We start from the raw sequence: 24,824 nt of genomic DNA, 5'->3' as shown, positions 1-24,824 counted from the left end.
TGGGAGCATCTGCAAGATGTGTTTGCGTGATGCCGAGCCAGCAAGGCGCCATCCTGTGGGGCACATAACGGTGAGGACTTGAGCATTCTCAGGCTGTTAATCTCGAGTTTGTGCATCTCGTTTTAGTTTGTTGTGTAAAATCATGGCCACAGTCCCTCAAGTCCGCAGAGTAGCTGTGATTGGTGTTGGCCCAGCTGGTGCTATTGCTACAGATGCTCTTGCCAAAGAACAGGCTTTTGATGTGGTCAGAGTGTTTGATAGGAGACCCATAATTGGGGGTACATGGTATGTCGTCTCGGACAGATTTTAATCTAGGTGTATTGACAATAGAGCACAGGGTCTACACACCTCATCTCCCGGCCGCCATCCCCTCTCTTCCGTTGTTGTTGGCGGGAAAGGCAGATGTTGCCGTGCCTGTGCCGGAGCAATTCCCCACCGAAACGCTAAAGAGCGAGCAAGTAAACTCACATCAACTGAGGTTTAGCGACTCAGCCCAGCATGAGCACCTGCACAGCAACATCCACCCAGACATAATGGGCTATACGCAAGAGCCACTGCCTTGGACGCTCAGCGGTAGAAGCGTGCAGAGATACGGTTTGGACGGCCCCTTCCGGCATCGTGAGGTGATTCGAACGTGGATAGAAGATATCTTCACCCGGGAAGGGAGTGACAAGCACTTGAGCTTGCACACTACAGTGGAGAGGGCGGAGAAGGTCAACGGGGAGTGGGTGCTGACTCTTCGGAAAGACGGGAAAGGAGACAAGGACTATTGGTGGCAGGAGAGGTTTGACGGGTTGGTCGTGGCAAGTGGACATTATAATGTCCCTTGGATTCCAGAGACGGAAGGATTGATTGAATTTGACAAACGTTGGCCGGGGAGAATCCAGCATAGCAAACGTTTTAGGAACGGGGAAAAGTACAAGGGAAAAGTAAGTTCTTTTTTTTATTGATTGCTTGATGCTAACAAGACATAGAAAACGATTGTTGTGGGTGGGTCAGTTTCCGCTCATGAAATCGTGCATGAAATCCTTCCTTTTGCCCAAAAGCCCCTCATTTCTTCCATCAGGGGAGATCCGATCCCATCATTTGGCTGGACGCCGTTCATACACCCTCACATTGTGATCAAGAAGCAGATATCAAGTCTGTGTCCGACGACAGGGACAGTCTTTTTCACGGACGGATCTAAAGTCAAGGATGTGGACCATATCATCTTTGCTACCGGCTACACGTTCAGCTTTCCGTTTCTACCAGTTGTTCAGGAGAGAGTGGAGAAAGCATACAGGAGACTTCCGGGCGTTTATCAGCATACGTTTGATATTCTCGACCCAACACTCACATTTGTTGGCATGGTATGTTGTCAATCTTTTGTTCTACCTACACTGTGGTAACTAACTGAAAGCCAGCTTGGAGGAGGGTTTACATTCAAGGTATATGAGTGGCAAGCCGTTGCCGTGGCTCGTCACTTGGCTGGTCGTGCTCAGCCGTTACCACCAGTTGCTGATCAACAACGCTGGGAAGCAAAGAGAGCGGCTGCCAAGAAAGGGGGCAAAGACTATTACAGCATTGCTCCGGATTACAAAGACTTTTTCGAGTTTTTGAGAAAAATTGCGGGCGATCCCAAGGAGGGAACAACAGGCCGAATGCTGCCCGCATTTTGCGATGAGTGGCTGACAGTTTGGAAGGGCATGGTGGCTCACAAACTCAGGGGGTTTGAGGAGAGGGAAAGGGCAGAGGAGGAGGTGAAAAAAGAACCACTTAGGGCTCGATTGTGATCTAACAGCCGTGGTATCTACGCTCATAGAGGATGATTGGTTTGTCAATTCCAAGCTCTTTGGAAATGCCTTCGGGTCGTGTTGCTGCAGCTGCATCAAGCTCCACGATGACTCGAAAACTGACCAGAGCCCGCAGCACAGATGAGACTCTCGCTTCTCTGCCATGGGTCTTGTAGATGATTTGGAGAGCTGGACTATAGATCACCATTTTAAAATTTACACCTGCTCTGTGAGCTCCTTCAACTCTTCGCATAACAATCCTTCATGCCGAACTTGCTGGCGATGTGGTTGTCTGAGATTTGACTCCGTGGCGCTGAGCAAATGGTTCCAAAAAGGCTTCAAGGATGGTGTCATTCTATATACCACCACCGGCCAGCTTTGCGTGTTTGTTAGTAGGGGAGCTGAGCTCAAAGACCGCGACGCGTCCTGATGTTGAGCGGAAGCCGTCCCACTTTTCCAGGCACGGTGCACGGGCCAGGTTCTGTTGGTGGCCTGTGACGCGCCTGCGGCTCTGAGCCTGCGCCTCGATTAATTTTGCACGTGAGGGCGCGCAATCGCGCGACCTTGATTCCACTCACTCACCACAGCATCAAACAGCAGCAACCACAAGCCAAATCCATCAATCACCACACCGCGCACCATCCCTGTCATCAAAGTGTTGCCGCTTTTGGACCAAACCAACCATCCTCTGTTCAGTGGTCGGCCTCAAAAGTCAACATGTCGCACAGCCGGCGAGAGTTGCGGATATCGCGGCCCACCATGTCGCCGCCCTTGGCTGCCACAGCGTCATCATCATCACCTACTCCATCACCGCCATCACAGTCGTCATCAAGAAAAAGACCATCGCCAGGGACGCCAGATTCAGACAGCTCACACAGCTCCAAAAGGCGCAAGCGGGAATCCATGGAGGACGTCAACGCCCGATACGAGCGCTTCGGCGTGAGGCCACCTCCACCATTAACAAATCAATATCGATTCCGCCTGTTTGTCGACCGTATCAACAGGCGCCAGTGGGAGTTTTTGCCCAACATCGCCAACCAGAAGCTCTCCTACAATGGAGAGTCAATTTCTCTGCACGAACTTGTCCACATTTTCAAAGAGGAGTTTGGCCAAGGCTCGACCAGCAAGCTGCACATCGCCGCCATGGTCGGCGGGGATATTCACCCAAACCCGCCAGCTGGCAAGCTCAAGCTGTTCAGACCTGATCCTGTCGCGGCCAGGATATGTGTCCGGAATCTGACTCCCGAGAGGGGCAGAGCTGGTAGCATGCGCTCCCCTGAAAGGACCGAGTATGCCAGACACATGGTGGTTAGCTTCGATAAGGGAAAGATCAGCAGTATCTACGATATGAGGGAAGAGCCACCAAGGATATCAAGACGCAAGCTGGCTGCTGCCAAGCCCAGAAGAGTGTTACCAGTACCCGGGCTGCGACCACCACCTCCACCTGTCTCGATCGACCTCAAGACGTTCTATGAGGATTACATCGACGCCATCAACTCCGGGGTCGAGCACATGCATCAGGAGGTCAGGCCGTTTTGCAAGACTGGGGGAGTGACGCACAATGGAGTGCACCTGTCGGTAGACAAGTACATCAATCTCATGCGAGACGCCATGGACCACGTCCCCGATCTCAAGTTCCAGGTGCACACTTGCGCCGTGGACGAAGGGAGGCAGATGATTGCAGCGAGGCTAGAGTTTGTCGGGACCCCGGTCAAGAGCTGGATGGGCGCATCGCCCACCGGTGACGAGGTTGAATGGTCAGAACATGTATTCTACTGGCTGGAACATGGGAAGATTTCAGATGTCATCAGCATCGTGGATTGGGAGACGTACCGGGAAGGGCTAGGGCAGTGAATTTGGGTCGGAGGGTTTGTTTGGCGTTAGGGTTATACGGACGGCGGACATCCAAATCAGCGGTATCATTGGGAACGGTGGTTCGGGACTTTGTAGGAACAGATGGGAACATGGCGTTGAGGACTAGTCGAAAACACATGGGCAGCGGTCTGCTCTGGAGTTTGGGGGTTTATTTTCATTAGAGGTGATTGCCTGCATCGCATTGCTGAGCGTTGGCTGTATTGGAATCTTGTTCAGCAGCACGAGTATCAAAATATTGGAAGCCGGTCTAGGCTTTGGTTCTCTGCGATCTTTAGTTTGGCATGCCCTGCGTGATTTGTCATTGTCTTGTTAGAGAGTGTAATTCTTTCTTCGCTTGACTAAAACCTCTTGATTCGTGGCGGCATCTTAGGTAACAGGTGGATCGTCAAAGTCTTGTCTCTGGACAGTAACCTCATACCTAGGAGCATTTACCAATTCGGCATAACCTCGGATGGTGTTAAACTTTGCAAGCACAAAAAGATAAAGTAAGAAGGCCGTCTACAAAGACTCACTGATATCGAAACCATGATTCCTCATGATTCCTCACCTCAACTGGCAACCAGACCTACCTATTTTCTCTGATCAACATCATCAACACAACAGGGTAATCAAACAACCTATTATCGCAACAAAAGTACGAAAATGCCGGCCGACTTTGAAAAAGTTGAATATTGGCGCAAACGCTTCACCAAGGAAGAGTCCTTTGAATGGCTCACGTCGTCTGGCTCCTTTTTCTCCATCCTCGAGCCTCTTCTTACGCCGCTGTCAATAGGCTCAACAGTGCTCCACCTCGGCTCGGGAACAAGCGACCTACATGTGTACTTTCGACGTCACTTTCCACAGCTACAAGTCATAAACATGGACTACGAGCCTCTAGCTCTTGAACGGGGGAAGGCGATGGAGAGCAACGAGTTTGGCAATGTCGAAATGGGGTATCAGGTGCAGGATGTCACGTTGCCGTTGGAACTAGACCTGGGGCAAAGAGGAAAAGTGAGGATGGTCATCGACAAAAGCACCGTCGATGCTGTTTCTTGCGGCGGGGATGAGAATGTCATCAAGATGGCGGAGGCCATACACGATGTGCTGAACAAGGAGGAGGGCGTGTGGATATCGCTCAGCTTTTCGGACTCGAGGTTTGAGATGGACAGCAAGAGGGTGCAGGAGCTGTTTGAGGTGTCGGTGCTGACCAAGGTGGCTACTGGCCCAAAAAGGCTCGAGAGCGATCCTGATATATGGCATTGGTGTTGGCTGCTGAGGCCAAGGGCGACGACGACCTAGAATGCACGGAATAAAATTCATCCTTTTCCTGATTGATATATCACCGGAGTTAGGACTGGGATGACGGGCCTATTGACATGCAGATGCTACCTTGGATGGAAATTCTCCACAAGAGGTGTGATGATGAATGAAGAGATGAGCTGTGAGCAGCACAACAAGTCATGTCATGATGCCAGTTCCTGCCAATCCAAAGTTCCGTCAAATGTTTCAACGGCTCTTGAGCACGGACGGTGAGGTTCCTCTTGGTGGTTTGTTTCATTTCGGTCAACCACTGGATGCCCCCTGAAGACGTTGCGCTGCGTCGATGCGCAATTCCACCTCGGAGTTTTACCGACGTGACATGTAACCTCGCTCACAGAGCTAGTGGTGGTCGGCCCTACGGAGGGAAGAGTTTTCATGGTGCTGGAAGCATAGAGGAAGAGAGGGGAAACTTTACGTGTTGTGGCAGAGGGAAAACACATGAAAAACACATGTGAGAATATTGTTTCGATTTCCATGTGTGAGTGAGGCCCGAGGGCCCGAGTTTTGAGCTCTACCTGCCTTCCAGGTTCCAGGTTGCCCCGCCCTCCCCGCATTCTGCTCGCCAGTGGGCCCGGTCGCCTGAACCGGCAGCCCAAGCGTTTTCCCAGGGGTCGCGATCGGGTCAGAGTTCAGTAGGGGATCCCACGGGCCGTCACCCCTTACTGTGTCGAATGGCCTTCCGCTGTCGACGCTTTTTCCCGGTCACCTCAAACGATTGGCTTGGGACACTTGTCCTCCAACGGCAGGTGCACGTTTGATTATTTCTGCAGCACCATTTCTTATCATCCACCCAACCGCTCTACATTGGTGCTTTAGGCAGGAAACCCGACAGGACATCGCACGAAAAAAAAAAAAAAAAAAAAAAAAGCAACCAAACCCTCGGATTTGGAATCCGCAGTTGGATGCTGCAAAAAGAGCAACAGGGACCGGATGGTGGGGCCCGGATTGAGGGTCCCCTGGGGCTGTAGGGCCTGGTCTGAATGGGCCGAGATGGATGCGAACCACTGGCGCCGGCCAAGCGTGTGGCGAGCTGGCTGACCCTGGGCTTCTTGGGGACGAGATGGAGGGGTGCAACAGCATTGGGTGATGGGAGATCGGGGCCAATTCTCTCGCAGGCTGACATGCATATCCGTACCATGGGACGCTGCGTGCGTGCGTGCTCCCTCCAAGCTCCCGTCCTGACTTGTTGATTGTTTATTTCTATATCCTCTGCACCTCCGCCTGTTGTGCTGCCCTGATCCCCACGACCGGTGGCCACGACCGAGTTGCAGCAATGGATCCAAGTGCTGGACAACGATTGGACTGGGTGTAAGATAAACTGGAGATTCCCATCACGCAAAACGGTGCTGACAAACACGTGGATAGGTCCATGAATACTGGTTGCTTCGCCGCCAGCAACGCCGTTGCGAGGACCTCGCTTGCCCTCAGCAAGTTTGTCCGCGAAGTGCGCGAGTCTCGGTCGGAGCTGGACAGCATCTCCAGCGAGCTCCATTCGCTCGATGGCGTCCTCCAGCTCCTCCGCGACGATGCCGCCTCCTTTCCGCCGTTCTTGGCCGAGCAGACCCCGAGTGCGCTCGACTGCTGCCTGACCCTGATCAATGAGCTCGAAGGGTGCATATCTGTGCTCAACCGACCCGGCGTCTCGAGGGCTGACAAAAAGGCCCGGTGGATGGCGAGCCGTGATCACATCAACAGGCTGCACTGGACGCTGGGACGGTACAAGGACGCGCTCGGGCTGGCTGTTGACTTTGTTGACGCGTAGGTTGCTGCCTCGAGAGGCTGGGTGTGAGCCAGGCGCTGATGTTTTGTTGCCAAATAGAAGCAAAGCCCAAAATGACAACGACGCAAGCTCCGAGGACGTGGACGAGTTGGCCGAGGTGGCAGCACGAATCATCTCAACCTCGTGCAAACCACCGCCGGAAATGCGCCCAAACAGAGCCCTCACCACACTGCAGCAGTATTTCGACACATTGCGCGAGTATGCCAACCTCTCGGCGCCCCCATCGGCGAGAAAGAAGCCTGAAAGCCAGCCGAACCCACCACCGCAACCAGCCGAGGCCCCTGACAGCGCCATCGAGATGAGCTGCGACGAGTCGTCCTCCTTCTTGACCAAGAAGCAACCCTTGAAAGCACCACCACGACCCAGCAGGCCAGACGCAGTGGACGGTACGTTTTTTGACGAAATGGACGAGTTTTCCGGGGAGCTTCACGAGATGCCGCCAAACATGACGCCCGTTCGCGATGTGCGCAACCGCGTACCGCCACCACCACCACGATCAACGTCTCGACTGGGAAGCTCGTCGTCTGCCATCCCCAACTTTAGCCACAATCAGCACCCGCAGCACACGCGACAGGCCCCTAGCATCTCCGATACCGACAGCAACTACTACGGCTCTCTGTCCAACGCCGGCAGCAGCGTTGCCTCAAGGGCAAGCGGGCAGAGCAGCAACATGAGCTTGAATCACAAGGACTCAATGTCTCGAATCCGGAGCTTCTCCCCTCCAGCCCTGCACCCAGTGTCGGAGCACATCCTCGCCCAGCACGGCCACCCACTACCACAGGGAAGCCAGCAGGGATATTACACCTCTTCGCACGACCACTCCTCCCAAAGCGGCGACTCCAACTCGTTTCACGGGTCGGAATCGAGGCGCTCAAGCGGCATGAACCAGTCTGTTCACTCCCTCTCTCGGTACTCTGTGTTTGAGAATCCCCGAGCGGAAATCCCCATGCCGCCACCTGTCCCTGCGCTGCCGCCAATGTCATCTTCTGGCATGACACGCCCGCCAACCCCCTCAAGCTCCAACTTTATGTTTTCCCCTTCGCAGAGTCCATACATGCCCACGGGGAATCGAGACAGGGACTCCACGAGCACCAGCGGCCTGAGCGGGAAGAGGAGCTCGTCCAGGTTAGGCACCGCCTTTTCTCGCCTCGGCCTTCGGTCCACCAAGCATAGCCTGCCTGCCACACCAACACACTCACACAACCCCTCCACCTCGACTCCTTCTCTTGCAGAGTCGCTGACCTCGACAAATGTGTTTGGAGTACCGGTTGCCCAGTCCATGAAGGTTGCCAAGGGAGTAGCCTCGACATCCCACGAAGGAGGCTCGGCAGGCGGCAAGAGTGCGCGGGACTACCCTCTTTGCATCCTACGTTGCGTGTACTACATCCGGGACATGGGCTTGGCGGAGTGCCCGCATATTTTTGGTCAAGACGGCGACAGCTATAGAGTGTCTGACCTTCGGGAGATCTTCAACACCCCACAGACTGGCTACGGCAAGGTGCTGGATTGGAGGGACTTTACTGTCTACGATGCTGCCGACCTGATTCTTGTGTATCTAAACGAACTGCCTAAGCCGCTTGTTCCGGATTCGTTGGCCAAGAGGTGGATCAAGCTGAGCAAGCAGTCGAATGTGGCGGGAAGCATGGCGCTGCGAATAGACCAGGGCATTGACTTTTGGGAGGAGGCACTCATGGGCATCAAGGGCCCGGAGAGGAGCCTCTTCAAGTTGCTGCTGACGCTCTGGGGCGACATAGCCGACCAGGCCGAGAGGAACGAAATGACAGCTGAGAGGCTAGCTGGGAGGGTCATGAGGCCCCTGCTGCACTTTGTGCCAGTGAGCGCCATGGGGAAGGCGGCGGCAAAGCAGGCGCAGTATGAGACAGATTTGTTGCTAGGCATTGCATTCATGATCAGAAAGAGGAGCGAGTACAATGCCGAGCTGAAGAAGAATGGGGGGAAGCCTGCGAAGCCAAAAGGACTTCCGCCTGGGTTTTAGAGGAGGTTTTATTACTTGATACCCACTTTTTTTCTTTCTGGATAGTGGCCAAATACACGATGCTGGTCGTTCGCATGATCTGCAACTGCCTGTGCCCCCCTGACAAGAACAAACAGGCAGAAGTGTTGTCCTTCTCTCTCCTTAACTTGTCCAAATCAACTTTAGGTTCACCATTTTGCCCTCGACAATGGGGTCAAGTTGGATTCTTTGTGGGTTGAAAGGTTCAGTCTCGACATTAAATGCCTGCCTTGTTGCCAATGGACAGGATCTCATCTACGGCACCCCGCGTTTCCACGCACATTATCCGGACAAAGACACCATTTCCCGCCTTTTACTCTCAAAGATCTCGGCCATCAATCACACAGCAGACAAGAACAGATTTCGCGTGTTGATACCCGGATTGAGAGGCTATCCAAGGTCGCCGGTTGCCTACGTAACCCACGCGTGGCCCCCGTCCAGGCACATCTCGAAGTTGACTTGGAGAAGGACTTGCCGGATGAGGTTTCGTGTGGCTTTGAAGAGCTGCGAAGGGATATTTTGAGCTTCAGCAATGGCGATGAGAGGGATCATGGCAAGATGGGGGTGTATGTGGATGTGGTCATGACACATGGGATCAGAGGAGAGTACTACACCGAACTACAACACCGTGATCAGTGCGGAGCTGCTTTTGAGAGGGAACTGGTAGGGATAGCGTGGTGCGCATGATGTTCACGGAGTTGTAGAGTCGTGTGGTTTCTTCGACTTTTAGTGATTGAAACTTTTCAAGAGCCAGGGTTAGAAGCTTTCACCTTTTACCCCAACAACGCCAGGATTGAGCTTGCCCCTGAGACAAAGTGATCAGCAGGAAACAGCAACTCTGGGCCTGTCATGGATCGACCGCCCCCCAGCAGGTTGTATCAGACGTACACTGTCCTATGCACAGCCCTCTTCCTCGCCGTTGTCACCACTCTCTCTGACCGCCACACCATAGACGAGGACTACTGTTCCAAGATTGCGCCGCCGATTCTCCCATCCGCTGGCAAGTACCCGATATCGCGCAGGGAAAAGCGACCTCCGAGCTTATCCCGCATTAGATGTGGGAGACCAATCGACAGGCCTGTAACAGGTGAGGTTCGGCACGGCTTCCTAATCGGGAGGGGGAATGTGGTGCCAGAATTCGAGATACGAGGGTTGCAGGTCGGATTAAGAGCAAAGTAAGCCCAAGTAGGACATCACAGTGAGACTGGGAGCACAAGCGCAGGCTGAGTCGAGGGCAATTTATCTTGAGCTTTCGCTGCCGTCGAGAAAGCAACTTGACAGCCACTCGTCTGTTTCATAACGACAGCACCAGAGGGAAAGACTGCTGAAGGGGAAAGCGCCGGGGACATTTCAAGACAATCAGGGAATACACACGGAGTCCTGGTGCTCAAGAGATCTTTTCCATCAATGAACTTCTGGAACTACACGGGCGATCCGTAACCTCACCGATCACGGAATATATTACCTCTACACACCAGTCAAGCGGTAGTCAAACGCACCTGAGACACTGATAGGGAACGTCGGGTCGAAATGCTCCTATGCCGATATTACCCAACATTGTGCCTTCTCATAGAGAAACCGATGGTCACGTTGTGAGAGCGGGCTGACAGGCTACTTTTTGATTTCCCACTTTGCCCCGATTCTGATACTTTTCCGAGGACTTCCGGTACCGGTGTTTTGGTAAAGCTTTCGGAGAATTTTTGAACTTCCATCTCCTATGACATCTTCCAGTTGGTAAGCATTTGTGTCGGAAAGCCGATCGGCTGACATGGGATTTCAAACAATGAGATCCTCTTGGTCGGGACAGTTTCCCCATTGCTGACGAGCGGGGATGCTGGGGTTGGTGTGCTGGTGCAGCTTGGACATCTCACCGAGCTTACGAGCGGAACGAGCTACCTGGTTCGCTTTGGCCGGAATGACGGGATCACATGTTGAAATGTCTTGAATCAGGTACACGTGGATTAATATGGGCATGATATGTCATTTTACACCTAGATTGCAACCAAGCAAAAGGTAAACAAACCCCCTTTTTTGCGTTTTTGATACATGTCACCACCCCCCTTTACCCCTTTTTTGTGCCAACCCGAGTAGAGAGCCCCAAACCACGACCCAGTCAAACTTGTTCCCAGCACCTGCGACCAAAACTTGGCATAGTTTAACTGGCGCAGAACTGCTGAGTACAGAAGCCTCCAGGTGGTGTACAGATGCCACACGAAGAGTTACAGCACACATTGCCGTTTGTGCACACGACCTTGCCACACTGTACTCGTGTGGGAGCACAGAACTCTTTGGTACATCCCTGCCCGGGTGCGCGGCAGTAACCACAGCTCGAGTTGCAGCACTCCTGTCCGACGGGACAGATCTTGGTTCCGCAGATTCGATCTTTGACCGGCGGCTCCTCCACGACAGGAGGAGGCTTGGTGTCGGGCGACTGGCACACTTGCTGCGTGCACATCATGTCGGGTCTGGTGCAGAGGTTGCAAGATGCGTTGCAGCAGACCATCCCTGCGGCACAAACAGCGGTGCCGCATTTGGTCTCGCGAGCGTCGAGGGGAACGCATAGAGGACTGCCGAGGAGAACTTTGCAGGTTGTGCCTTTGGCGCAACGAACCGTGGCACAGCCATCGATCTTGTCCGCTCCGTCCTGGCGAGCTTCAAGGGCCTCCGAGTCGACAGGCTTGGCCGAGGCACCAAGGGCCAGGGCGAGAAACATGAGGCGAAGGGAAACCATTGTGACAAGATATAGAATGAAGGGTGGTGTGCTTTGGTTGCCAAATCACGAATCTCGGTTTGTGACAGGAGCGTGGAAAAGCAGGCAGATATAGACTTTTGGCTAACCTCTCCGCCCTGATTCAGTTCGGCATTTCCCTCCGGATTACTGGCCAATTCTCCGAGTAAGACTCCCTCGGGCCGGATCAGATAGTTTGTCCATCTGGAATGAATGGGCGCCTCGTGTGTCGGGAAAAAGTGGAAGCGAGCATGCCACAACACTGACTTGGGAGTAGTTTCGGAACCTAGGCCTCTTTTGACTCGATGTTTCTGGATTTAGAATGTCAAACACAACCCTCCATACCTGTCAAACTTTTCCAGATTTTCTTTTGCTTCTACCAAACCTCTTTAGCCTAAGCAGGCGAAATGGGCCAAGCCTGCTTTGGGATGGATTCGGATACGAATACAACCACCAACCTGTAAAATTTTTCTTGTAGTCTGACATTGGCATGATTAAGAGCCAAGGCAGCGAATCAAGGCATCCTGTGGAGATGTCATTGACAATGGTTCGCGGATCAGACGGCCCAGTTCATGTTCGTAAGCCAAGTGCGGCTGAAGAGCCTGTCAAGATATATAGTAGCTCTTGGCTGAACTCATTCTTCATCAGTCATTCCTTCGCTGCAGCACCAAGGGCTGCCAACCCTTGGGTAACCAATCAACACTGACGAAAGAAGAGTCTTGAGCCAAACACTGTCCGTGCCCGCCGCGATCACAACGAGAGCCAATGAGAGCTCGTCGGATACTGTGTCCCCCGACCTTTCTCTACCTAGGTCATCGGTGGCACAACCAGTGCGGAATTGGATCATGATCGACTGACTCCCAACGGCAGGCCAAAGATCCGGACATTACTCAGACACCTCATAGACTGAATGGAGCATGGCAGAAGGAGCTTCGGGAACCTCCCACGACAACAAAGCATCCGCCCTTCCCTGTCCGATAGCGGGATGTGAAGTGTACGATGAACGTTCCACGCGGCGAAAACTCAGCTATGACCAAGCGCCCTGGCAGTCTGTGATGGATGGGTCACCAATCTAGTGTCGCTCTCGCCGGTTCACCGTGAGCTCTGTTGGTCAGTTCTCATCGGGTTGTCGGTATGGCAAGGGGTGGGTACGTGGCTCCTCCAAAGGACAGACGATGACAATGTGAGAGGTGAGCATAGGAATTAAACTTTTTCGTGCTCAGGACGGATACCCAGACCAGACGGCGGGCATTGGGCCCAGACTTGGCAGTACGCAAACTTGTAACACCAAGACAATTGACAGAAATGTCAGGCCCGTCAGTCTCTTTGGAAATCGACAAGAGAAGGGGAGCAACGTAGAGCTCGACACAAGTTTAAAAGCGAGACCAGTCTTTCATCCAGACGTTCCATTCATGCCCTGACCTCCATCGTCCCATCTGAACTTTGCCTCTGCACAAATCTGCCCACCTCACTCGGTCTTGTCCAACGGCTGGTGCCGTCCGCGATTGTCTTGATCAGTGCTAGCACCAGAAAATCATTCTTTTCCCCACCTGGGGAGAGTATCGACTCATCATGGGTCTCTTCCAGCCTCGTGTTCGGCCGACCTGCCGAGCCGAGACTGATCAGGAGACTACGGCCCACCACGATACAGACTCGGTAACTGAGATTGAGTCCGAGACCGAAACCCTTGCCCGCACCAGCTCAGACTCTGGCATCGACGCCAGGTCCGACTGCTGTCCAACCCCCATCCACGACGACGACAAGATCAAACCACCACCACCATCATATGCCTCTTTCATATCGTCCAAAGAGAAGGGGGTTGTCATTTCGACCATTCCCCTCACCTCTTCCGAGTGTTCCTCCTCCTCCTCCCTAGATTCGTGGGACACGGAGAAGGAGAAGCCATCCCCGGCAGGCCCGTCTGGAGGATGGCGCCGCGGAGCTGGGTTTTGGAGGTGCTTCACAGCCGTCTGTATACCGATCCTCTTGTCCGCCTTTGAGGGGAGCGTGGTCAGCACCGCTCTGCCTACCATCTCTAGCTCTCTCAACCTGGGATCAAACTCATCCTGGGTTGCCACGTCTTTTCTCCTAGCGTCCATTGTCTTTCAGCCGCTATACGGCCAGCTCGCTGACATCTGCGGCCGCCGGCCTTTGATGATGGCAGCCGTCGTTATCTTTGGCATTGGAAGCGCCATCTCGGGCTGGGCCGACTCGAGCGCCGTTCTGATCTTTGGCAGAGTGGTTCAAGGAATGGGCTCAGGGGGCATTGATCTCTTTGCAGAACTGATCCTCTGCGACATAATCCCGCTGCAGAAAAGGGGACACTACGTCGCCATCAAGGCAGCCGTCTACGCCCTCGGAACAACCGTCGGTCCTTTGCTGGGAGGAGTGTTTGCCACGATGAACTGGCGGTGGTGCTTCGGCATCAACATTCCCATCTGTCTAATTGCCCTGATCCTGATGTGGTTTTGGCTGAGCCTCAACAACGGGAACCCCTCCAGAACATGGCGAGAGCTGAGGTTCAAGGTCTCGCAGGTCGACTTTTTGGGCATCACCGTCTTGACCGCCAGCGTCATCATGATGCTCTTTGGTTTCACCTCGGCGGCTGTCAGCTCTTGGACCTCGCCTCCCATCTTAGCTTTCGTGGGGACAGGCTTGCTGGGAATTGTTGCGTTTGCGTTTTGGGAGCGAAGCGATAGGTGTTCGCACCCCATCATGGCCCCCCACGTCTTCAGCAACAGGACGACCATAGCCGCTTTCGCTATCACCGTGATACACGGGTTCATCACCTATGGCTTTCAGTTTTACCTGCCGCCCTTTTTTCAAGTCATTCTCGGCTCCTCGCCAACCCAATCAGGAATCCTCATCCTTCCTTGCACACTGACGATTGTCATCCTGGCGGCCCTGGGCGGGCCACTGCTGGCAAAGTTTGGCAGATACAGGCTAATGCACCGTGTGGGCTTTGTTCTCATGGCTACCGGTCTGTTCCTCTGCGTGGTCTACCAACAGTCCACCTCAACTGCTCTGTGGATACTGTTTTCATTCCTGGTCGGCATCGGATCCGGCATCATCGTTTCCACCACCCTGCCCACCGTTCTCGTCCAGCTTACCGACAAGGAGAATGCCGCAGCCACGGGATCCTGGGCATTTCTCAGGGGCCTTGGCTCGCTCCTGGGTGTTGCCGTTCCCAACGCAGCGTTCAACGCTCAGTTCGCGGCCAGCATAAAGACTATAGACGACGCGAATGCGCAGGACCAACTCAGCAACGGACAGGCGTACGAGCATGCATCGGCCAGCTGGATCAGCGCGTTCGGCGACCCAGGTGTGCAAGACCAAATCAGGGCCGTCTTTGCCTCCAGCCTCAAGCTGGTCTGGGTCATCTTTCTGGCCATGGCGCTTCTCGGCGCAGCAGTGACCTTTCTGGAGAGACATGTAGCCCTTAGAAAGGAGTTGGACAGCAAATTTGGGTTGCTCGAGAAGACCAAGGCCATCTCGGCTGGTGAAAAGGTGTAACGATAAGACTTGGGGCAAAAGCTACAGTGTATTAATTTGTTTTGGGGTTTCTGTCGTCACAAAGGTGGCTTTCTGGGTACCACGATACGATGTTGCATTTACAGGCGTTGGTGTATCTTGCAGCGATTTTTACTGAAATGATGACACTCAATATTCTTGTTAACTACCTAGTACCTTCTCTACCACTGATGGTTGCAGCAGATAAAGTCGTTACCTCCCGGGCAAACAGGGTCTGTTGCAATGGTCAGCCGAGTGAGAGAGAAACATGCAGGTTGGACGTTTCTTACTTCCGTTGGGGCTGCGGCAAGCATTTCTCCACAAGCACTGGGTGCCGCTGCCCTGACCGGGGCAAGGCTTGACAACGCATGCCATGATGTTGTCAGGATCGTTGGGGCAGGGCCAGTTGCCCGGAGAGCCAGTATACGGGGTACCCCCCCAGCGGTTCCGGCAGACGCTCGAGTCGAGGCAGATGCAATCACCACCCCAATTGTTGGAGCAGCGGCCCCCAACTGCGGCGAGAGCTGGGGCTGCAATGGCAGCAATCAAGGCAAGGGTGAGTTTCATGATGAACGTTTGATGGGTTGCTATTTCGTGGCTTGATGTTGTGATGAGGGTGATGCTCTTGGGAAGAGACAATGCAATTTATAGACAATGCTCCGACTTGATGAGAGGCTCGAGATGAAAGCCAGCGGGTCATTAATACGTCCGAGGTTATACACAGAGCATACTCACCTTCCTAACCTGTGTTGTGCCACACATCTGATGCCCGCTCGACGCAAGTTTGGCATATCGTGGGTAAGTAGTGTCGAGAGTTTGCGAGTGGGTGTCTAGACCTTTGCAGGGGTTTGAACATATTACCCTACCTTACCGACATCACTCAGGCCTTCTACGTTGGTTCCACCACATAGCATCTTACCAATCATTGGACCTTTTGAGGCTGAGTCTTAATGACAGTGCGGGGCGTTGAGCTAACCGAGCAGTACGAAACATTTACAAATACCTAGTGAGAGTAAATTATTTTGGCATTGTAAAGCTGACCGGACGAATGATCACCCCGAATGAGAGGCGGGAGTAAGGAGAGGTGTACGCACGAGAGCAGGCAGGGCGGGCTTGTGAGCAAAGCAGGCTGGCGCGTACTCTTGACATAATGAGAGAGATGCCACGCTAATCCTGACAGAATGAATTGTGAAAGCCCCTGATAGCAGACTGCAATGGCAGCTATATATATGTCTTGGTATCAATGTACTAAATCCAAGGTAGAGCTTTCGAGGTCAGGAGATGCTACTACGATTTGCCTTGGGTGAATCTCTTGACCAGCAAACCCAATTATCCAAAAGACTTCTATCGGCCATCGGTATTTAACGCACCGAATGAGCTAGGGTAGGCAGAACGGAGGCCAATTGGCGAAGCGCTTTCGGAACCAGACATCGGAGGTGGGAGTGGCCCGAATGCCGGGGAGATGCCGCAATGCTACGCTACCTGTAGGCATACATTGATATATTAAAAACAGAAGCCTACACCCACTTTGTCAGTCTCAACAATTCAATACCATGTCTAGCCCAAATGACCCATTCAAACTCATTATTGTGGGAGGGGGGATAGCAGGTTTGACACTCGCCAATATGCTGGAAAAGTTTGAGATTGACTACATCTTGCTGGAAGCTCGCGACAACATCGCACCGGCAGTGGGCGCGAGCATCGGCCTGTTTCCTAACGGGCTGCTGATTCTCGACCAGATAGGATGCTACGAGCCAGTCCGAGCAGTCGCTCAGGGCGACAGTGTCAAGTACGCGCACATGCGCCGCCCAGACGGCAGTTCCGTGTCCTGCACCGAGGATCTCTTTGCGCACCTGAAGAAGAGGTATGTATCCTGCAGCAAGATTATAGAGCCGAATTTTGATATCTGGAGGTTAGGCACGGTTACGAGATGCTGTTTTTTGACAGACAGTGGCTTCTTCAAGTCCTTTTTGATCAGCTGCGGCATAAGGAGCGGATTGTGCTCAGCAGCCGTGTAGAGGCTATCGAACAATCTGGTCGTGAGATCAGCGTGACAACCAAGGCAGGAAAGAAGCACACCGGTAGCATTGTGGTAGGCGCCGACGGAGTTCACAGCACGGTGCGTCACGAGATGAGACGGCTCGCCAGTCTATCAAACAATCCAACGTCCTTCCCGTCTGAGGATGAAGAGCAAACAGTCCCATGTCACTACCAGTGCAGCTTTGGAATCGCCAAACATGTCGAAAACTGGCCAGAAAAAAACCAGTCATTCACGTCTGGGGAGGGATACTCGTTTCTGGTGGCATCGGGGCCCGACAGCAGAGTGTATTGGTTCATGTTCAAGCGTCTACCTGAAGTGAAATACGGCAAGGATATTCCAAGATACACGAAACAGGACGAGGAGGATTTCGTCCAGCAGCATGCCCACGTCCGGATCACAGAGGATTTGACGTTTGGACGGATTTTTGAAAACAGGATCTCGTCGACTTTGACACCACTTCACGAGATAGTATTTAAGAAGTGGTTTTGGGGAAGAATGATTTTGATGGGAGACAGCGTACACAAGGTGGGTTTCACAGTAAAGACAGGACGATCCGGAACTGACAATGTCTCACGTAGCCAAACCCCATTGGTGGCATGGGTGGAAACGGCGCCATGGAAACGGCAGCCGAGTTTGTCAACTCTCTGCTCAGAGCAAGAGACAGCCGTCCGAATGGACTGTGCGGCTTGACAACAGCAGAGATCGAGGCCATCTCCAAGCACACACAGGACGCGCGGTACGAAAGAGCGAAATACATTGTCAAGCTCAGCCATGATACCCAAGCTCTATTCGCGTCGGAAAAGCCACTGATCACAAAAATCGTTCTTAACCTTGTTGTTCCCCTGAGGGGGCTTGAACACCACCTTGGCCAGATGGGATCCAGGCTGCTTGCCAGCGCAAAGCTGGATTTTCTGCCAGTGCCCACAAGACCCAGGGCCGTGCCATATGACCACGAGTTACCAGCAAAACCAATCCGAGGATGGCCGCTCGCAATGACCAAGGCGGTGTTCTGTGTTGGAATGGGGTTGGGATTGGGGTACCCCTTTCAACCTTTGTCAGTGCTGAATTCTCAGTTGCAACGGGCTTATTCCCTGTCACAAGCAATCTCGCCGCTCTTGACGTACACTCTCGAGGGCCATCGAGCTGGCAACAAGGGCACGCTCCTCTCATTGCCCAGCCTATTTGTGGCTGGCATACAGACTAGGCGGGTGGGAATGGCAAAGATTGCTCCTCTACATGGGATCATAGCCGCACTTCAGTCGTTCAAGGCTCCCCCAGGTCGGTGGGTCGGCGTGTATGTTGCGAGAGCACTGATGCCTGCAGTCTCTCTGGGATATGTTATTCCAACGCTCTTTGCACTGAGCCCAACCTGGGGAGCATCCCAAGGTGTTGTTTCCAGTGGCTTCGCAATAGGGGCGCCCTTGCTTGTTCCAGTTTTGACCACAGCGCTTTCCAGATGGTGGGAAAGCAGGAGCACAGCGTATGCAGAAGACTTTGAGAGGTACAAGAAAGACGATGTTTCGGCATTGGAAACGGTATATAAACTGGCTGTCGTATCCCAGGCTGCTGCCCACATCATGTTTGTAGCTCATGCCTACTTCTGCTTGAAGATCACACCACTTCAACTGATCAGTCTACCCTTTTCACTGAGTGGGGCAGTGGGATTCTTGGGAGAGACTTTGTATTCAATCCTTGATCTTAGGTTCTTGGGGTATGTGACGGGTTGGCAGGTTGCCAAGGTCTCGCTGGCTTCTATCCTCAGCCAGGCGGTGCTGGGCCCTGGGGCTTCTATGGCGGGAGTTTGGTGGTGGAGGGAGCATGTCATTGCGGGCTACTTGAAGGGGAACTAGCCTGAGCATGTCGTATCCATGGCAGGGCGCTTTGGTGGCGTCTAGATGTCCGGACTTTCATGGCGGCACTCTTTAACAAAACCACTGACCTCTTTAATTTTGCCATGTTGTTTGACACCACCATGATGAACATCCCGGACTTCCTGGCCTATTTGGCTCTCTCGGCAACGGCCATATTCATTCATGGCGCCACTGCTCATACAGTCGAAGTCCAAAACAAACCCAACAACGCCCTGGCAAATATCCGCTGCGGGCACGGGCTTGCCAGATGTCTCTCCTCGTCCTGCTGTTCTTGGGCTGGCTATTGTGGATATTCCGCCGCTCAATGCGGCGCATATTGTTAGGTTGGCCGTGGATTTTGCGAGATCTGAGTCTTGATCTTTTCGTGCTGCATACCTTGCTAACCTCGCAATCAGTGACAATGTTCGGCATGTTCGACGCGACCACTTCCGCCCGGAAAATCGTGGCAGACGGGTCTATGACTGTACACAGCGCAACACTATCACTTTGACCTTTGACGACGGGCCATCAGCGCAGACCGGGCCCCTCCTCGACCTGTTGCATCAGGAGGGGTTCAAGGCCACCTTTTTGTCAATGGAGAACATGGAACCTCGCCGAGCATTCTGCGACGCGTTATTGATCAAGGACACCAGCTTGCGTCTCACACATGGGACCACCTCGAGAACCTGGATCTCGAGTCGTCAGAGTCCATGAATCAACAGATGATGTGGAACGAGACCATATATAGAGACATTCTGGGCTTCTTTCCCACCTACATGCGTTCATCGCACGGCAACTGTGACGGCGCCTGTCTCGCACAGATGGGAGGCCTGGGCTAGACCGTAGTGATGTGGAACCTCGACACCGAGGACTGGAAGAATCAACCAGCTTCGAACATCTGGGAGTCATTTGAGAAGTTCAGCGCCGAACTCTGTAACCCAGAGCACAGCGGTTACGGTCGAGTCATCACCCTTGCTCATGACACCCTGCCTGCCACACTCGACCTGGCCAGGCACATATCAGCCAGGCCAAAGCAAAGAACTTGAAGTTTGTCACTGTTGGCCTGTGTCTTGGAGATTGGGATTGGGCGAACTGGTATCGGCACGGTTGGACAGGACTGAGGGTTGGTTATTGAATAAGCACAATATCATCCACGTGTGAAGCCAACCCGCTGCTCTTGGAGGCAAGCGATCAAAAGCAAGGGCAAGGGCAAAAAGGGTGACAGACCCTGCGTCGCATTTCGAGGGGACGGTAGCAGTGACCATTCTAGCATGTCATAAAAGGGGATTATTCAGTATTTTTATGAGAATGATCATTACTACCAAATTGATATCCAAAATTGAGATTCCAAACACCCCGAGGTATCACAAGACACGACGCTTCTCCTCTAAACTTGTAGAAACAAACAATATCAGCCCCTGGACTCCAACTCAACAATGCCGGCCTCTTCCTTGGAGTCTGACGCAATGCTCCGTCCAACGCAGCGTCCGGGGTGCCAGACATTCAGCAGAGGCACGGCCAGGACCACGGGCAAGAACTCGAGTGTGCCAAAATAAACCTCCTTTGTGCTCAGATCGCCGCCCAGCCCCTCTGCGGTTTCGGCAAGACGGAAAACGGTTCTCAGATAGATCAGGAGAGTGGCGGTCGAGAAGGCGGCAATGAAGAGCGTGAGGCCAGCCTGCTTGATCTGTCTCCTCGCGCGAAAGATGAACACACCGCTCAAGATGATGAACAGACCAATGGCGAAGACCTGGTAGGCCAGACCACCCAACAGGATGTTGTTGGCAGCAGTGGGGTCCTCCCTCTTCTTTTGCTTCACACCGATCAAAGCCGCGCCTGTGATCTGAGTGATGGTGGCGACAACGTCCGAGGTGATGAAGAACCACAGAATCCACTTGGGGGGAAGGAGTGAGTATTCACGTCCCAGTCGGTGGATGAGAGCCGACAGGATGGCGTAGATACCAGCGGCCAAAAATACTGGAGCGGTGACGATGAAGAAGTACTGGAGGATAAAGAAGATGAGGTTGTACGGGTTGACCTTGGCGGACAGGCAGCGAGCGATGTAGCCGACGATCTCGAAGGCGAGACCTATGGGAAAGGTGCAAAAGTACACGGTGCGGTATCGGACGACCTGGAACAAGTGGGCGACAAAGTAGAGACAAAAGAGAATCGTGGCCAAGAGAGCGAGGGCGAATGAAGGAGTGTAGCCGTAGATGATGACGGGCGCATCGTTGGGACCGCCAGGGAATGGCCAGTTAGGGTCGACATAGCCGCCGCGGCCGGTGTTGACGCCGGGTGGGGGTCCGCCGCCGGAAGAGATGTCGATGCCTGGTGGTGGTCCTGTTAAAAAGTCAGTTGACGTATTCTGTGGTGCGAGGCGGCCACCAGCCCAATTCGGTCATCAAACGTACCGCTCATGTTGTTCAGTTGTAACGATCGCCCGTTGATTGCGATTTCTAGCAAAACCGTTGTCGATTGATGAGTACCAGAAAAAGTGCAGAGGAGCGACTTTAATCAAAAGCCGTGGGTCGCGTCAGCCAAGGACGCCAAGTCTTGCTGTCGCGATCTCCCAACCGCTGGGCCCGCAGGCGAGATCGTCGTTGAATTCCTTTGATCGTGACTTTGGCCTGGCGTCAGGGTTTCCTTACGATTGGACCCTTTCCAATCTGTCGCTTTATCCGTGAACGGCTTGGCATTGTCGCACTGCATGAGAGCACTGAGGATTCTACTGAAGTGGCCTTTTTCGATTAATCCGGCATTTTCCAAAGATGTTGATGCTGCCATTGTAGATTGACGGTCTTTGATCTAGCTCCATCACCAAAACGTGGCCATCGTGGTCAGATCAGAGCAGCTCCAAATTTCTGCTTTTTTTAGCCTATGGGCATCCACATTGAACCCCTGCCATGAAATAGGCTAGCTGAAAACAGGCTAGCGTGCATATGTTGCCAAATTGCGACGAGTGGGTTACCGAATCCAGAACATTGTGGGCCTAGCCGTTGAATTCCGTCGGGATTGAACAACAAGACATCTTCTTTCAAATCGACCACGACGCTCTTGATCTGTCTCACGAAAGCAATTACATGAGTATTATCAAGAAATTGCTGATTATGCAGTGATTGTGGAAACGACAAACATCTGACTGACCGCCCTAGAAAGTGATGCTATTGCCTGTCGACGGATGACCGCGGCGGAGAGACTGGGTATTTGCAAGTTATCAGCTTCGACGATCGATGAGATAGTGTATCCAAGGCCAGAGGCTGTAATCGGGATATGGACTCTACACAGAGCATATGATGGGCACAATCATCCCGACATGGTCCCCGTTCTCTCTTCAACTATTTGCTCGTGGCTATCAACCACAGAGTTACGATATCTCACTTCATTAAATCTGCATCGCAGGAATTTGTACGTCATGGTCATCCTCCCGTCAACAGGTTGCAGATAAGGCCCCCAAAGATATACCGATACCGATGCGGATCTGTGCAGCCCTGGAGACGGGGGATCCCTAACGCCTTCTATGCAGACTGAGATGCAACGGGAAACCCTTTCCGGGTACTGCCAAGACTTTAGGTAGTACATCGACATTGCCAAGGATATCCGTGACGACAAACTAGTCAGGCCTGGTAAAGCAGGTCATGGGTATTGCCAGTTTGCCTTTAACACATATCACGAGCATCCAGAACCCGCATCAGAAAGCGCTTTTAATAGTAGAAAAGAGATGGAGTACATGCGTTTAAAGATGGTTGATAGGCCTTTGAACATGGGTTACAGCCCTTTCAACATCGTTCATAGTCCTCTGAGCATACCTGAGAGGCGTTGGAATATTGCTTGCATGCCTATCTCCTTTTCAAGTTTGCAATACTCATTTGTCCAGGGCGTGGGTTACACGCTTTTGGTTTTCATCACCACCGACAGTCAGTATCATTCAGTCAGTGTCATTCAGTCAGTGTCATTTAATATTATTTAGTGTCTTTCAGTATTGCTGAGCCAGTATTATTCAACCAATATCATTTAGTCAGCGGCATTCGGTCAGTGGCATTCAAACATCGTTCAGTCAGTGTCAGTCAGTCTCATTCAACCAGTATTATTCACTCAGTCTCATTCAGCCATTGTAAGTCAGTCAGATTATGCCTCACTTCCTCGCTCACTAACCACACACTTCCGTACCCGCGTATACCAGAGACATGAGTTGTCAAACATACAGGAGCCTTGGTCATTAGTCAAGCTCTCGATGGACCAGAGAACCGTCAGAAAGCATGTCAATCCCCAAAAGTGACAAAGTCATTGCAGACACTATGTACAAGAAAGCAAGTCTGTATATACATTTGAAGCCAGTGTCACCATCACCTCCCCCATCACCTCCCCCATCATTGACCACCGCCACTAGTGTGTCTGGACATAAATGTCAGAGTTGCCGCTGCTCTGGTAGCCCTCGGTGGCGACAATCTGGTAGTAGTGCTGGCCGAGGTTCATGCCATATCTGGCCCAGGCGTTAAAGTGGTTTTGCATGTTGACGGAGCCACCAACACGCTTCGAGGTGCGTACGCTCCAGTACTGCTGGAAAGTCCTGGTGCCGTCGATGGAGGGCTGGTTGTAGCGGGTGGAAACATAAATGTTGTAGGTGCCCCCGTCGGTCTGGACGCTGCCCTTGTACTGGGCGCCGCTGCTGGGGTTGTAAGTGCCGTAGGATTCGATCACGTAGTACTCGACGAGAGGGTTGCGAGTCCAGCCGTAGACGGCGAGGTATCCGTTGCCCTGGGGGTTGAAGGAACCGCCATAGTTGATGGTGCTTCGACATGTTAGTTTTGTCTCTTTGTGTTGCATCTTCAAGAACTCACCGGCCGTTGCCCGGGTTCCATCCCTTGCCGCCAACAAAGTTGCCAGTGTTTCTCCAGCTCACTTGGTAACGGCTGCCCTCGAGCATGGTGTAGGTAGCCTGGCCGCCACCATCGGACCACCAAGAGTAAAAGTAGCCGTTGTGGGTGCCTTCACTGTTGGGGGTGATCTGGCGCCTCTCGAGAGCGTCGGTCGAGTTGCCGTTGTCCTGGTCGAGAAAGTCGAAAGGACGACCAAGAGCAGAGGTCACGGCCGTGGCGGCAAGGAGGAGAGACTTGAAAGAAACCATGATGACACTTGCAGTGTGATGGTTGACTGATGCTGGATGCTGGTTGCTGGATGCTGGAGGAAACGTCTGGATTTATATATCTGAGCTGGGCTGTCAACTTGCTTCTCAAGTTCCCAACCTGGCATCTGCGCCGAGTGAAGCTCTAGACAACTCATTCCGTGATCTTGACGTCGTCTAGACCGTCCAGCCTATCACGATCTTCTCTCTAAACCATCCAACCTATCATGATGGTGTCGGAATTTTGGCTAAATGTCTTGTGGAGAGTTCTTGGTCTCGGTATGAAACCCGAGACTCCATCTGACTTGTCATCGGTTTCCACTTGGCGATGGCGAGGGAAGCTGCTGGACTTTGCGGGACTGCTGGACTATGCGGGACTGCTGGACTTTGCGGGGCTTGCTGCTGGATTGGTTGCTGGACTGGCTGGTGGATTTTGCGGGACTAGCTGGCGGACTGGCTGCGGGACTGTAAACCTGACTGCCAGCCCGGTATACATTGAATGGAGGATCGTTCCCCGGATTTTCATGCATGTCTACCCGAGGCCACGCCCCGGATTTTGACACGGAGCAGGGATCACTCCCCGGATTCTGGGTCCATACATGACGCAGATCACTTCCTCATTTGTCTCGTCGCAAATAGCCTGTATTCGGGTTCGGCACTGGGGCTTTTGGCTAAACTTGGGTCGCAGCAGAGCCTCTTGGCCGCGGCTCGCGCTTATGAAGAGTCGGCATGTTAATTGGAGCGCAACGAAAGACTAGAGCAAAAGGAAATACGTCCGAGACATGTCTTGATAGAATCAACTTCCCTCGGCCTTGTCTAGATTCCGCCATTCA

General features: G+C 53.0%; 12 protein-coding genes across 12 annotated transcripts; 8 read left to right on the top strand and 4 right to left on the bottom strand.

Annotated features, from left to right (window-relative positions):
- Nucleotides 1–142: 142 nt before the first annotated feature.
- QC763_100910 (uncharacterized protein) lies at nt 143–1,796 on the top strand (the record flags this gene model as incomplete). Its single annotated transcript, XM_062906637.1, has 4 exons — nt 143–285; nt 338–929; nt 975–1,349; nt 1,404–1,796. The coding sequence occupies 4 exons, from the start codon at nt 143–145 to the stop codon at nt 1,770–1,772; spliced, it is 1,479 nt and encodes a 492-aa protein (XP_062769396.1). The 3' UTR covers nt 1,773–1,796.
- A 693-nt stretch (nt 1,797–2,489) lies between these two features.
- Nucleotides 2,490–3,626, top strand: QC763_100920 (uncharacterized protein; the record flags this gene model as incomplete). Its single annotated transcript, XM_062906638.1, has 1 exon — nt 2,490–3,626. The coding sequence occupies one exon, from the start codon at nt 2,490–2,492 to the stop codon at nt 3,624–3,626; it is 1,137 nt and encodes a 378-aa protein (XP_062769395.1).
- Nucleotides 3,627–4,289: 663 nt separating this feature from the next.
- On the top strand, nt 4,290–4,925 carry QC763_100930 (uncharacterized protein; the record flags this gene model as incomplete). The annotated part of the gene is made up of 1 exon (XM_062906639.1): nt 4,290–4,925. The coding sequence occupies one exon, from the start codon at nt 4,290–4,292 to the stop codon at nt 4,923–4,925; it is 636 nt and encodes a 211-aa protein (XP_062769394.1).
- Nucleotides 4,926–5,113: 188 nt separating this feature from the next.
- On the top strand, nt 5,114–8,722 carry QC763_100940 (uncharacterized protein; the record flags this gene model as incomplete). Its single annotated transcript, XM_062906640.1, has 3 exons — nt 5,114–6,254; nt 6,312–6,704; nt 6,766–8,722. Exons 1-3 carry the CDS (start codon nt 6,220–6,222, stop codon nt 8,720–8,722), a joined length of 2,385 nt encoding a protein of 794 aa, XP_062769393.1. The 5' UTR covers nt 5,114–6,219.
- Nucleotides 8,723–8,909: 187 nt separating this feature from the next.
- On the top strand, nt 8,910–9,263 carry QC763_0000080 (uncharacterized protein; the record flags this gene model as incomplete). The annotated part of the gene is made up of 1 exon (XM_062905017.1): nt 8,910–9,263. One exon carries the CDS (start codon nt 8,910–8,912, stop codon nt 9,261–9,263), a length of 354 nt encoding a protein of 117 aa, XP_062769392.1.
- A 1,632-nt stretch (nt 9,264–10,895) lies between these two features.
- QC763_0000070 (uncharacterized protein) lies at nt 10,896–11,471 on the bottom strand (the record flags this gene model as incomplete). Its single annotated transcript, XM_062905016.1, has 1 exon — nt 10,896–11,471. The coding sequence occupies one exon, from the start codon at nt 11,469–11,471 to the stop codon at nt 10,896–10,898; it is 576 nt and encodes a 191-aa protein (XP_062769391.1).
- On the top strand, nt 11,197–12,747 carry QC763_0000060 (uncharacterized protein; the record flags this gene model as incomplete). Its single annotated transcript, XM_062905015.1, has 2 exons — nt 11,197–11,528; nt 11,746–12,747. 2 exons carry the CDS (start codon nt 11,197–11,199, stop codon nt 11,756–11,758), a joined length of 345 nt encoding a protein of 114 aa, XP_062769390.1. The 3' UTR covers nt 11,759–12,747.
- Nucleotides 12,748–12,946: 199 nt separating this feature from the next.
- QC763_100970 (uncharacterized protein) lies at nt 12,947–15,808 on the bottom strand. The gene is made up of 2 exons (XM_062906642.1): nt 15,269–15,808; nt 12,947–15,213 (listed from the first exon to the last, which is right to left on the bottom strand). Exons 1-2 carry the CDS (start codon nt 15,543–15,545, stop codon nt 15,161–15,163), a joined length of 330 nt encoding a protein of 109 aa, XP_062769388.1. The 5' UTR covers nt 15,546–15,808; the 3' UTR covers nt 12,947–15,160.
- QC763_100960 (uncharacterized protein) lies at nt 13,041–14,981 on the top strand (the record flags this gene model as incomplete). Its single annotated transcript, XM_062906641.1, has 1 exon — nt 13,041–14,981. One exon carries the CDS (start codon nt 13,041–13,043, stop codon nt 14,979–14,981), a length of 1,941 nt encoding a protein of 646 aa, XP_062769389.1.
- A 708-nt stretch (nt 15,809–16,516) lies between the features above and the next one.
- On the top strand, nt 16,517–18,910 carry QC763_100980 (uncharacterized protein). The gene is made up of 3 exons (XM_062906643.1): nt 16,517–16,842; nt 16,896–17,544; nt 17,598–18,910. Exons 1-3 carry the CDS (start codon nt 16,532–16,534, stop codon nt 18,867–18,869), a joined length of 2,232 nt encoding a protein of 743 aa, XP_062769387.1. The 5' UTR covers nt 16,517–16,531; the 3' UTR covers nt 18,870–18,910.
- A 1,185-nt stretch (nt 18,911–20,095) lies between these two features.
- QC763_101000 (uncharacterized protein) lies at nt 20,096–21,685 on the bottom strand. The gene is made up of 2 exons (XM_062906644.1): nt 21,281–21,685; nt 20,096–21,209 (listed from the first exon to the last, which is right to left on the bottom strand). Exons 1-2 carry the CDS (start codon nt 21,285–21,287, stop codon nt 20,281–20,283), a joined length of 936 nt encoding a protein of 311 aa, XP_062769386.1. The 5' UTR covers nt 21,288–21,685; the 3' UTR covers nt 20,096–20,280.
- Nucleotides 21,686–23,252: 1,567 nt separating this feature from the next.
- On the bottom strand, nt 23,253–24,563 carry QC763_101010 (uncharacterized protein; the record flags this gene model as incomplete). Its single annotated transcript, XM_062906645.1, has 2 exons — nt 23,708–24,563; nt 23,253–23,658 (listed from the first exon to the last, which is right to left on the bottom strand). Exons 1-2 carry the CDS (start codon nt 23,992–23,994, stop codon nt 23,253–23,255), a joined length of 693 nt encoding a protein of 230 aa, XP_062769385.1. The 5' UTR covers nt 23,995–24,563.
- Nucleotides 24,564–24,824: the final 261 nt, after the last annotated feature.

The sequence above is a fragment of the Podospora pseudopauciseta genome, chromosome 1 (assembly GCF_035222475.1).
Source record: "Podospora pseudopauciseta strain CBS 411.78 chromosome 1, whole genome shotgun sequence".
Taxonomy (NCBI): domain Eukaryota; kingdom Fungi; phylum Ascomycota; class Sordariomycetes; order Sordariales; family Podosporaceae; genus Podospora; species Podospora pseudopauciseta.
This window is presented reverse-complemented; position numbering and strand designations above follow the sequence as displayed.

Excerpts from the sequence above, each read along its gene's own strand:
- QC763_100970 (XM_062906642.1), bottom strand. The coding sequence starts at position 15,545 with ATGAAACTCACCCTTGCCTTGATTGCTGCCATTGCAGCCCCAGCTCTC. Across the intron at positions 15,214-15,268 it reads TTGCCGCAGCCCCAACGGAA|ACCCTGTTTGCCCGGGAGGT; the intron begins GTAAGAAACGTC and ends CCATTGCAACAG.
- QC763_100980 (XM_062906643.1), top strand. The coding sequence starts at position 16,532 with ATGTCTAGCCCAAATGACCCATTCAAACTCATTATTGTGGGAGGGGGG. Across the intron at positions 16,843-16,895 it reads TTTGCGCACCTGAAGAAGAG|GCACGGTTACGAGATGCTGT; the intron begins GTATGTATCCTG and ends TCTGGAGGTTAG. Across the intron at positions 17,545-17,597 it reads TGGGAGACAGCGTACACAAG|CCAAACCCCATTGGTGGCAT; the intron begins GTGGGTTTCACA and ends TGTCTCACGTAG.